Genomic DNA, 12,185 nt, shown 5'->3' on the forward strand with positions numbered 1-12,185 from the left:
CACAGAAGGTCCAAGAGACCAAGACAGCTTTACATTAGATGTTCAAGATGACGGATTTGGGGCTGCTTCATTTCTTCTTGGGTCACGAGATTTATCAATCTCAGAGGGGGATTTTCATCTCTTAGCAGAGATACATTCAGGAGATCTTGGTGACTTTTGCGATGGAGACTTGTCAACCATTTCCACTCCTATGGATCTGAACTGGAAGGCCACTTCACATTCAGATTCTCCCTTGACGGATCCTTCCGCTACCGCCAGTTGATTGGATCCTTGATTTGGTTAATCAACACTCGTGTTGATCTTTGTTTTGCTATGGGTCTTTTGGCGGGATTCATGAGTGAACTCAAATAGGTGCATTGGTAGGCTGCCCTGAGGATTCTTCGGTATTTGAGGGGGACCTCTGACTTAGGGATTTCGTATCCAGTAGGTACAGATGCTTCAGATCTTGTTCTTGTAGGTTGGAGCGACTCGGATTGGGCTAGTGATGTGGACCACTGGCGGTCTACTACAGCCTACAGTTTTACCTTGGGTACAGGTGTTATCTCTTGGAGTAGCAAGAAGTAGCCCACGATAGCCCTTTCTTCTACTGAGGCGGAGTATCGGGCCGCGTCTTCCACCACATGTGAGGTTGTGTGGCTTCGGAGATTGTTGGCGAGCTTGGTTGCCCCTAGACTCATTCTACTCTTTTGCGGCGCGACAATGAGAGTTGCGTTGCCTTGATACAGAATCCTATATTATATGCCCGGACGAAGCATATTGAGATCTAGTATTACTTCATTCGGGAGAAGCTTCTGGATGGGACCATTGATGTGGAGTACTGCAAGATGGAGGATAATCTTGTAGATTTGTTTACGAAGGCGCTTCCCCAGGCTCTTCTTCGGCGACATACCAGATCCCTCAGTCTTCTGCCCTGTCCAAGATCTCAGAGGGGGCGTTAGAGAGTCATTCCTTGGACGGCAGGCAGTACAGACAAGGCAAGAGGTGCCGCGTGGCACAACAGCGATCAAACAGGATTTTTGAGCAGTTGGCCAGGTTTTCTGTACAGTCGGCTGCATTAAATGCAGCCGACCTGATTCTGCCTATTTTCTTGTATTATTTTCTGCTATTTATAGCAATTCCAGTCCAGCACTTTGATTATCTTGGATCTTGAGATCTGGCAGAGATAGTCTGCTGTGACTGACAGCACACGGGCTAACGGAGATCGAGGTCCGCAAGGCGGATACACACACAGATATTTTCTCTACACCCGTGTACATTTCTGCACTTCTGTACAGCATACTACACTGCAGATTTTCTTCATTTCACTGTCTTCTTGTCTCTCTCTCTTTTCTCTCTGTGTTCACTCTCTCACAGTCTTAGTCCTATGCTTCCGCATTGTTGCACTTTGACACTCTCACCCCATGAGGTTTCTTACCATCTCGTCTCCCTCACTTAACTTGTCGCCGATGAGAATTCACAACCTGTCAAGTAAGAAGATAACCCAAGAATAGTCGATGCAAGGGAACTTACTGCATGTAGTCTAGATGTTTGTTGAGAGCTCCCAAGCTCTGACGATTCCGTCGATGCATGCTACCATAAGTTTTGCAGTTCTTGCTGTGTTATCTTTCTCACACAAAGAGTCGGTCTCCGTCGTTGGGTCTACGTTTCAAGGATGCCCACCGCTCGTGGTCTCTTCATGCCTGCTTGTAGAGTCTTGTGACCTGTCTACACATCCTAACTCATTCCACTCGCGTGTTCTCGATATTGATTTTAATTCTTGATTTTTTTGGAGCGCCCGACGCCTTCATGTTATTTTTTTCTTTTTTATCTCTTGACGAGCGCTTTTTATCCAACGCCTTTATGTTATTTTTGTCTTTTTTCTCTCTTAATGAGCACTTTTTACTCCACGCTTCGAATTCTGCCAGTTGGACACGGTCAGTGTATCTTCAGCCCATTACTTTGGGGCTCTCCTTGATCCTTGTACGTATTTCGTTTTTCACTTCTTTTGACACATGTTGCTTCTTTTTGTGTATGCTTGTTGCTTATTGCTTTCTGCCTTTGTAGCTCTCTTGCAAAAAAGTTAACAACCCTAAAGATGACAGGGCATTGGAAAAAGGGTGTAGGTTGGTTGCCCAGTGGCCTACCAGGCTTTACAAAGGTGGATGTGTTGGGTTTTACTCACGCCTATGCTCACATAGGAGTGCCGTTGATCCGCACGTAGGACATTGGGGCACTTTTTACTCTCTGTAAGAGAGGTTTTTTCCCGTAGTAACATTATTCCTCATCTGTGTATTTGTGTCACACATTTTGCTCACTTACTGCACATTACACACATTTGTGTGTGAATGCACTTTAAGTCACTTACACAATCCTAAAGTCTATGGGTTGTACTTTGTACTTTGGTATCTCACTTGCAATCAATCGAGTGTTGAGTAGTGACCACACTCCCTTACTACTATGGTGCATATTCTCCCAAGATGAGCTGTTGCTATTCTCCAACAAGTGGTATTAGAGCAGAGAGCCACCTTGGCCACCCTGCAGCTTAGCCTAAGCTCAGCGAGGTTGGCACGCTGCAGCCCGCAGCTCCTAGCTGTGTATCTTTGCCAGCTGCCAGCTCCACAGGCAGCTGCACCAGCCTCTACTTGATGATGCCAGCTAGTTTTTGTAGACTGCGTTGCTTGCAGTCCGCCCTCCTCTAGTAGCTCCGCCCACCACAGAGGCTCCACCTGCCATTAGCAGCTCAACGCGCAAGTGGGCAGCTCCGCCAGCTGTCTACGACGCCTCTGCCCTGCCATGTCACTCACCTTGGTTCTTGCAGAGTAAGTCTACAGTCGACAACCATGTAAGCATCCTTCTGGCTCGTCTTCAACTGCCATAGGTATATTTTATTATTTCATTTAGAATATCAGAGCCAAAGCAAAGGGCTTTTTGCAAGGAAAGGTCAATTTCTGCTGCAGCAAGTGCTTCAGTGCATAGATTGCAAAAATTTGCAGACATTTGGGACAATCAAATTTTGGGGCTTTTGTGTTTTTAGTGCTGCTGAGCACTCTTATTGCATTGGGAAGCGCGTTGCTTGCTGAAATCCGAAAAATTTCAGCACATTGAGGCAATAGTGGTCAAGTGTGACACGATTTAGTTGATTATAGCTTGGCATTTTCTGTAATTTCTGGAAATTTGCAGATTTCTAGGTCAGGCCAGCATTTGTTATCACTCTTGTGCATTTGGAAGAGTGACATTTATCATGGGAAATCAAGGATAGAGTGATGTCTTTACTTGTGTATCAAAAGAGGATAGGTTGGATGGCAACAACTATTCTTTGTGGTCCTTCATGATGAAGAATGTGCTTGTGTCAGAAGTGGTGCAACAATGGAAGCATAAACATGTGCTGAAATAAATTGCTGAACACAAGATAAAAGAAAAGAAAGAGATAACACAATACAGATGAGAACTCAGATGTATGCTCGGGAAATGGAATCCATATACCAAGACATGAGATAGTACTGATACAATGTGAGTCACCAGTTGTGGAGGCACTGGCACCTGCTCCCTCTCCCTAGAAACTATCAAGTGATGAATGAATGTGGAGGAGGGAGACTGACAATAAATAGGCCAAATAAATGCCTAAAATATGACTGGTCGGCCATCATTCAATGCTGGCCGACTGGTTGCAAATAATGCCTAAACCACAATAAACAATGGCAAATAAAATGCCTAAATAATCTCTGAGCCCAGTCTACTGTACCACAAGTATAGACTCAACCATGAGCTGACTAATCTGCTAACACCCTCTCTCAGATCATGGGTGATCTGATACAATACAATATACAATGATAATGTCGCATCATAGTATATACAGCAATGTCCACCAGAGTAGAACCATGGATATCCAAGTAGTGGGTACGCAAGCCACCACCAAGGTGCCTCGAAGAGAACCTGATGTCGATGTCAAGTGTATCAGCTCCTGAAGATAGAGAAGATCATAGCAGCTCTCAATGTCTGCCAACAATGCCTCTGATGTAGCATACGTGACCAACCTGTCACCAATGCCGCAGGGCAGAAATGACCGTGGATTCTCCTTCTTTGGCCAGACTGCCCAAGTGTCTCCTCATATGAGCTCCAGACGAAAGCTACCCGCTCTCTGTCAAGTAACCAGCCCATCATGAACCTGGATGTCAATCCTAGCTCCAAGATTTGTACCTGCCAGACTTTGGTCGATGCGTCAGGGATGTCCCTCTCTCGATCCTGTGCATCTGTATAGAAATAAAGATGAGGCACGGTTGCCCCATCTCACCACTCCCTCAAACTCCCTCTCTGGCATTAGAGAGTCGTGAGGGATGATCTCATCACCACCACTAGAAAGCAGCTGAGGAAGGGGCCACTAAGCCCTCCCTACGATCCGAAGAAGAAGATTCCTTCCACGCTTGGTACTTCACTGGGGTCGGAGGAGCTGAGTCGAAATCTAAGGCAGATAATGACTTGTCAGAGGAGTCCACATCCCATGTCGTCTTCGGCTCCTTTTTCTTCCTAGAAGCCGCTAACTCTTTGCAATCCTTCCTTAAATGACATTTCTTGCCACAGTGGTAACACTGGGCTTTCGACTTCTTTGTCTTCGAACCCCTCTCTAAAGCTGCAAGAGCCTCACTTGAACCTCCATATAGCGAGTTCAAGAACTTCACAGAAAAACAAGAAGCAGGGGGATACACAAGCCAAAAAGGGCAAGTGTCATTATTGTAAAAAGTGAGGTCATTATATCATAGAATGCAAGAAACGTATTGCCAAGGAGAAAAGGAGAAGACTAGGATGTTAGTTTCAGATGCACCTTCTACTACTACTACCACAAAGTTCGTGTTGTGCATCATTGACTGTGACTACTGTTTTTGTACTTGCAGTTATGATTCTTCTTGGGCAGATAGAGCATTCAGCTCTAAAGAGGATGCTAGCACTTGGCTCTTTGATAGTGGTGCTTCTAAGCACATTATAGCTCGCAAGGATGTGTTTACCTTTGTTGTTGCAGCCCATGTTGGCAAATCAATTGAATGTGCCAACAATGCATCTTATCTTGTTAGAGGTATTGGAAAGATTGCCTTGAAAACCATTGATGGCTCTACTCTTCATTTGTAGATGCTTTATATGTTCTAGGGATAAAGAAGAGATTGCTCTTCATTTTTTGTTTAGCAAAATGTGAAATACAAGGCACTTTTGATGATGATAAATGCATGGTTAGGGATAAGGAATTCTTGACTTTGGTACTCACTAGCACATTATGTCATGGACTTTATGAGTTGGATGCTCATTCGGTTGACGAGTCAGTTTATTTGGTATCTACTATTACTCTTGCTATGTCATATGCAAAGTTATGGCATGCTCGCATGGGACATGCGAACTATGGCAGTTTGATGCTTATGCAGTGTCCTTAGATGTTGGAAGGCTTACCTCTTTTGGAGAGACCTCTTGAGCACATTTGTAAGGGATGCATTTTGAAAATAATTTTCTTTTTCTCGTAATGTTGCTTTTAAAGCTACAATGAGGTTGCAAATTGTGCATTCAGATGTATGTGGGCCCATGCAGGCAAAGTCATTGGGTGGATGTTATACCTTCATCACCTCCATTGATGACTTTACACGTTTTTGTTGGGTTTATTCATTGGTTAAAAAGTCAAAAGTGTATGATGCATTTTTGGCATTTACTACACTTAGTGAAAAATCAATCTGGCTGTCGGGGTTAAGGCTCTTCGTTCTTGGACCGAGAAGGGGAATATATGTCTTTCTTGTTGAATAATTTTTTGAAGCGAAAAGGCATTGTAGAAAGGAAGAATGGGGTTGCAGAAATGGGGTTGCAGAAATGAAGAATGGGTCACTCATAGAGATGGCCAAATGTATGCTGAAAGCTAAAAAATTGCCACATGGATTTTGGATGGAAGCAGCTATGTGTGCTTGTTATGTTTTGAATAGGTGCCCTACTAAGGCATTGAAAGATATAATGCATTTTGCAGCTTGGAACAATTGTAAACCTTCAGTTGGTCACTTTGGTACTTTTGGGTGTCTTGCTTATGCTCATATTCCCAAAGTATTGAGAGAGAAGTTGCACAATAAGGATGCCAAGTGCATATTTGTGGGGTGCAGTAGTGAAAGCAAAGGGTACAGATTGTACAATCTTGTTTCCACGAAAGTTTTTGTCAATAGAGATGTGATTTTTGATGAAAAATCAGAATTATCTCTTGCTTGTTATGACATATATCAGGCTGCAAAAGATGTGTTTGAAGGTTTGTTGTCTATTTCTTTTGATGATATAGTTGGAGCTTCATTAAATGAACAAAATGTTCAGCTAGCTGCTCCATTAAATAATGCAGAAATTCAGCAGCAAGATGTTGAACATGAGGTTCATAAAGAATATGTACATAATCAGGAGGCTAGATATATACCTAAATGGTACTTGCAAACTCTACAAGATAGTCATTTGGATGCTCCTCTTGTTGGTCGTACTCGAAGACAAACAGGTTTGCATGATCATGCTAATGCTATGGAGTTTGTTATGGCAGCAAACACATGTGATGATGATAAGGATTCTTTTGAGGATGCACAACAGAGTATGCATTGGATGGCAGCAATGCAAGCTGAATATGATTCTATCATAAAGAATCAAACATGGGATTTAGTTACATTGCCTGTTGGAAAGAAAGCCATTGATACTAAATGGGTCTATAAGCTGAAACGAAAAGTGGATGGATCCACTGATAAATACAAGGCCAAGCTTGTGGCAAAAGGCTATGTGCAAAAGAAAGGCGTTGATTATGAGGAGACATTTGCTCCTACATCCTGTATAACCACTATGAGGTGGACGGTTGCATTGGCTACCCATTATGGTTTGATTGTGTACCAGCTTGATATTTAAACTGCATTTTTACATGGGGAACTTTAGGAAGAAGTGTGTGTTGAATAGCCCATGTTTTTTGCAGGTAAAGGATCCGAACAGTGGGTATGCATGGTTTGAAACAAGCTCCACAAGCTTGATATGTCAAAATTGATACTTTTTTACTTAGGGAAGGGTTCATTAACAGCCCATTAGAGTGAGGTGAGTAGTGAATTACTCCAAAAAACAAATATGAAAATAAAAGAAAGCAAAGCTAGTGTAATGCAATGAGTATGTAAGTATGCAACGCATAGGGGAAGGTACAACAGGGGAAAAGGCCGATGTCAAAGATAAGTGCTGAAACTTGTAGAATACCAAGAAGGATAGGAACCTCCTCTCAACTTGGATGTTGATGTCAGAAGGAAGAGGAGCCTGAAGATGTAGTCTCGAGAACCATGTGGATGAAGATGATGAAGCATCTCTACTGGAAGAGCGAGGATAGAAAGCACTGCCATGATAGCATCAAGAGAGATGTTGCATGATCCGCCGAGGGAGGGAAAGCCTCCATGTTTGTAGAAGAGTAAAACTCCAAGTAGATGGAACCATGAAAGGAACGATACACATCTTCTGTCACAACAGCTCAAAAAGGGCTGGTGCAGGCTTGTACGTTAGCCCTACACTGAAATACAAAACCTTGTAAAAGAGATTAAAGAAAATCTACAAGCACAAAGGTGAGTTGTGAGATACTTAAAAAAACAAATATGAAAATAAAAGAAATTAAAGCTAGTGTAATGCAATGAGATGTAACTATGTAGCGGAAGTCTAAAAAGGGAAAGGTTAAGTATGTGGTCATCATTGTGTACGGCGAGGTAGGGAAGTGATTCTAGGTGTAGCGGATGCCCTAGGAATGGATGCGTAAACTGTAATAGGTGAGTATCTAGCATGCCAATTAGCCAATCCTTCAGGAGTAGTGAAGGAGATAGATTGTTGAGATTGTCCGCGTGCCACATATCTAGTAGCCGTTGGGACAGATGGTGTAGTAACGGGAGGTGTAGCCGCATTTGGACTTGCTAGTTGGAGTGGAGGTAGTCGCAACAGTCTATGGTGGCTTTCTAGGAGGAAGACCTTGGGCCTTGGCACGACACTCCTCGTCCACATGGCCCGATCTTTGGGAGTGTGTGCAAAACCTATTTTTCTTAGGTAGTTATTGCCAATAGGGTTGTGTTTCTTTGGTTTCCTTTGAGGAAGTGGGGTCGTGCTTGTTTTGGCTTGCCTTCACATCTTGCGAGATCTTGCCATTGGTGGTTTTCCTCTCAAAGAAGAGACAACTAACCCTCGCCCCTCTGAATGGGTGTGTGTGGAGGACTTCTTGTGGACTTGATCATGCAGCCTCGTGTAATGCAAGAACTAATACTCAAACTTGTAGAAGGTTGGCAATCTAGGGAGTAAGATAATGTGTGGATAAAATGGAAGTATTTGCCGGGCAACTTGTTCAAGAAGAACGTGACCTGACTTCGGGGAGCCAATAATGGAAAACTCGGCAAGTAACCACGGATATTCGGCTAACTTGACCATTAGATCCCCCTTTCCTTAATGGAAAACTCTTGAAGCTCAAAATTAAGATTGATATGTCGAGTGCAATCTCAAGCTGCATAGCAATCAATGAGATGACTCCAATGCTCAGATGGGAGGGGAAATAATCATTTCTCTCCACCTTTGTCTCTCTATTGTGCCTCTTTCATTCTCCTCGACTGGCTAGTAAGTCTTTCTCTTTCTTGGATTGGCCAAAAACTGAGTAGTCTCTCTCTTTCCACGACTCAACATCAACTTTTGACAGTTATGTTTACAGTAACAATAATCTTAATATTAGCATCAAAATTAATGCTAACACTACAGTGTCGATTAAAAATTTGATACTTATTCGGGCGACGAGGATTGTCAAAACCATTGAAAATCCTTGCATACAAGCATCGCTGCAACAAAAAACTCGAGGACGAGTATAAAGCAAGAAACGTGCGTTGCTTTCATACCCACCACATGCAACACGTGTCCCTCGTGTATGCCCCTCTCGCCAATAGTGTCCCATACCACCCTTAATGAGATAAAGGCGTACTTGTTAGGCATGAACCATTAGGGTTGCGTGAGCAAAAGTGGTTTTATGTACATCATTGGATCTCGCACCCAATTGCAGGTTGACGCCCTAATACCAATGTATTGTCCCCCTAGGGTCCAACTTGCACATGAGACTCGAAGCAAGCCAAACTCACAATAAAAGGGATTGGACATCAAACTCCCCTCCTAGCCACAGAGCCAAATGGGCTCACCCTAGAGCATGAGAGCTAGCAGTACTCCGGGTCATGATCACATCCCAAGGGTTGGCGTCCCATACCACCAGCCCACCACATCTTGGTGTACGGGTGCGTTGGCCAACGGGCAAAAAGTCCAAGAGTGGTGATCACACAATGAATATGCTCAATAGGGCCTTGAGTCCTATAAATATGACTTCATTGCCCTAAACCCTAACCACCATGACCAATGCTACTAGCTCCCATCCAAATATCCAGGGACATAACACGGGGGGCATGGGTGAGGGACAATCTTGGTCTATGAGGTGAGGGACTAGCTATCAACATGCTGCCAAAGCAATAAGTTAAAAGTTCATGTCCCCATGACACTCAACATTCCCATGCTTTGGAATTAGAGGCATGGCCATCTTTCATTTTCTGGATTGAGGCTGCTTTACAGTTGGAGGGAACAATATTTGGGTGGTTTATGTACATGATAGGATGCCACTCTAGGGCGGCAATGTGCCAAAAGTGGGTGAACTGTGGACTGCTCAAATAAAAAGTTTAACATGCTCCAAGTGGATATGGACACTATTTCAACACGAGAGAGTCATAGCGAAAGCTAGAAATAAAGAAGTTCATGTGCTGTCCAATTCCATGGCAGGGCTTTGTAAAGTGTGTTTGCTGAAGTCTCCAAGTAGTGATTTTTGTGGTTTGTTAACAGGAATTCCTATGTTTTGCATGTTATGGATGACATGTTGATGTGGTGAGAGTTGCTAATGATGGTTTTTTACACCAAAAAGAAAAAGTGCTATGGTTTGCATGCTTTGAATGACATGTTGGTGTGGTGCAGCAATCGAGCATTTTGTCACAATAAGCTGGACTTGCACAAGCATGCGATAAAGGATTGTGACAAAGCATTAAAGCTTTCTCCTACAGCTTTTCGAGCATTTATCCAGAAAGGTAAGCTTGCTCGTGTCCTAATATGTGGATGTTAATTTTCTGACTTGGATACAATAACTGATGTGCCCCTCAAATTCCAACCAACCAAACCAAAACTCTTTTCTGAAAGACAAGATAGATATCTATCAATTTGTGAATAGAAATGGGAGACAGTGTGAAAATCTGTATGTCAAAACCTTTCTCTGAGAGTGGATTGTGCTGACTTTTGGATTGTACCTTCTACAACTTTCTTTGTTGAAACTTTCCTTTTGAATCCTATGCAGTTGTAGAACTCTTTCTGTTTAGCCTGATTGTCCATAGTTCTGGTATCTTAGCCATAATCATTAGATCACAATGCCAGCGTTACTTCTTTTGAAACATAGGACAAGCAAAAGGATGCTTGTGGTTTGACAGGAAAGTGTCTAAACATTGATTGTTTCCCTGCAACCCCCCCCAACCACAAAATGCTTGCTTGGCCCTGGAAATAGTCAGGACTTTCAGGAAATTGGATGTGTAGTCAGGACTTCAGGATATTGGATGTCTTGCAGTTGTCCACAGAATAAGTTGACTGAAATAAGTTACAGACTGATGACATTTTAGACCTGCAGAGGCCTGCTAAAAAGCTGGAAATAGGGCTTATTGAGCATTCATTGTCACTCTGAGCTTCACAGGCTATTGAGTTAGGCCATAGACTAATTGTTTTTTGTGCTACCTTTTTTTTTTTGCAAATAAAATGTGGCTGATTATATTACTCAAAAAAACTGATTACAACGGAGTGCTCATGCTTAACAGACTAGTTGGATCTGATGCAAAGTTACAAATACATCATGAATACAAGCCTCTCAAGGCGGTCTGGGGGGGATGGGGGCAAGAAGCCATGTAGGGGGGTGTATCGCCATCTCGGGCTGCTTGTATGCATCACAAAAAAAAGGTCCTGGCCCCCCCAGGTATGCATGAAATGACTACGGAGTTCCTGACGAGCCCTGGACTTGCCCTACACATGATCCCAACGGTCGCGGAGGGAGTGGATGATGGAGGTCCAGAGCTCAGCTAAGGTCACTTGTGCTGAAAGTCTCTCTCTGCCAAAAGTCTCCTGACACCCCGCCTTCCAAATATGCCATCCAGTAAGACTCCCTATGATCTCCCATACCTCGGAGTGGTCTACTGTGGGCTCCAATACCTGACGAATGGGTAGCGCCTCCAAGCCGACCATTGCGCATGACCCTGCCTTGATGATGAATATCGTGTCCTGCATCTCGGCCTCATACAGAAGGTGCTGGCTCTGGCTGACTGCTTGCCAACAGAAAGCTCCCCATGAGATATATCCAAGGTTGGGTGCTATACGGTGAAGGATGCGGCATGCTCCTCTCCACACGAGCTGCGTCTCCTCACATGACCAAAGGCAATGCTTGGGGGTTTCTAGAGGCTGCTGTGTGCAGCGCTTACAGCCTCCCTCCTTCTGCATCTGGGCAAGCCAACTTCCCACCGCCAAGCCTCCATGTGCCACCAACCATAAGAAGTACGATACCCTCCTCGGCCTCCAGCTATCCCATAGGCGGTGCCAAAAGGTCCATTGGAACGGCTCTGTGATGCTGTGCTCCGCCTAGTGCTTGCTATGTGACGGCGCCCAATCCATGTCCTTCCGCATCAGTACGTGTTTGCCAATCCTGGTAGTGTATTCCAGGAATCTCGGTGGCTTCTCGGCGACTGTCGTGGCCGGCGATAGCCACTCTTCTGGATCCCACTCCAGCTCATCAAGTGGTCTGCCCTCCCAGATCGAGAGGCGCCACTCCCTGAGCTCCTTCCAAAAAACATAGGGGTCAGGTTGCCATGTCTTCCCCTGAAGGCCCACCACCCGAATCCTCCTCCATGAAAGGGCAACTAATCCCTCATCTTGCTGCCCTTTGTCAAGGGCTAGACGCCCCCCCCTCTTGAATAGTGAAGAAAGTCCCTTGCGGGGCGCCGCCCACTCTACCTGTCACTTGTAGGGGGATGCCTGCTGGTGAGAATCTAGCTGTCCATATCTCCCCGGGCTCTATCGGCACTCGTCTCGGGGGAGCAAGCCACTCCAGAGGTATTGCTACGTCTATCTCCCTTCGCCTCAACTGCACTCCTCTCTAGCAGCTTGAT

The 12,185-nt window shown here is 44.4% G+C and overlaps 1 protein-coding gene across 2 annotated transcripts in view; it reads left to right on the plus strand.

Moving 5' to 3' along the window:
- The window catches only part of SRFR1 (Tetratricopeptide repeat (TPR)-like superfamily protein), a 154,997-nt gene that overhangs the window by 31,618 nt on the left and 111,194 nt on the right, over nt 1-12,185 (plus strand). The window contains exon 2 of one of the 2 annotated variants that reach the window (XM_087686474.1): nt 9,967-10,076. In XM_087686474.1, the coding sequence (XP_087542600.1) occupies nt 9,967-10,076 (110 nt within the window). Of the gene's footprint in view, nt 1-9,966; nt 10,077-12,185 lie in introns of those variants that run through there. The other variant, XM_087686475.1, reaches the window with a different exon arrangement.

This window comes from Lygodium microphyllum, chromosome 10 (genome assembly GCF_053477565.2).
Source record: "Lygodium microphyllum isolate KBCC chromosome 10, Lygodium_microphyllum_v1.1.10, whole genome shotgun sequence".
NCBI classification, from domain to species: Eukaryota; Viridiplantae; Streptophyta; class Polypodiopsida; order Schizaeales; family Lygodiaceae; genus Lygodium; species Lygodium microphyllum.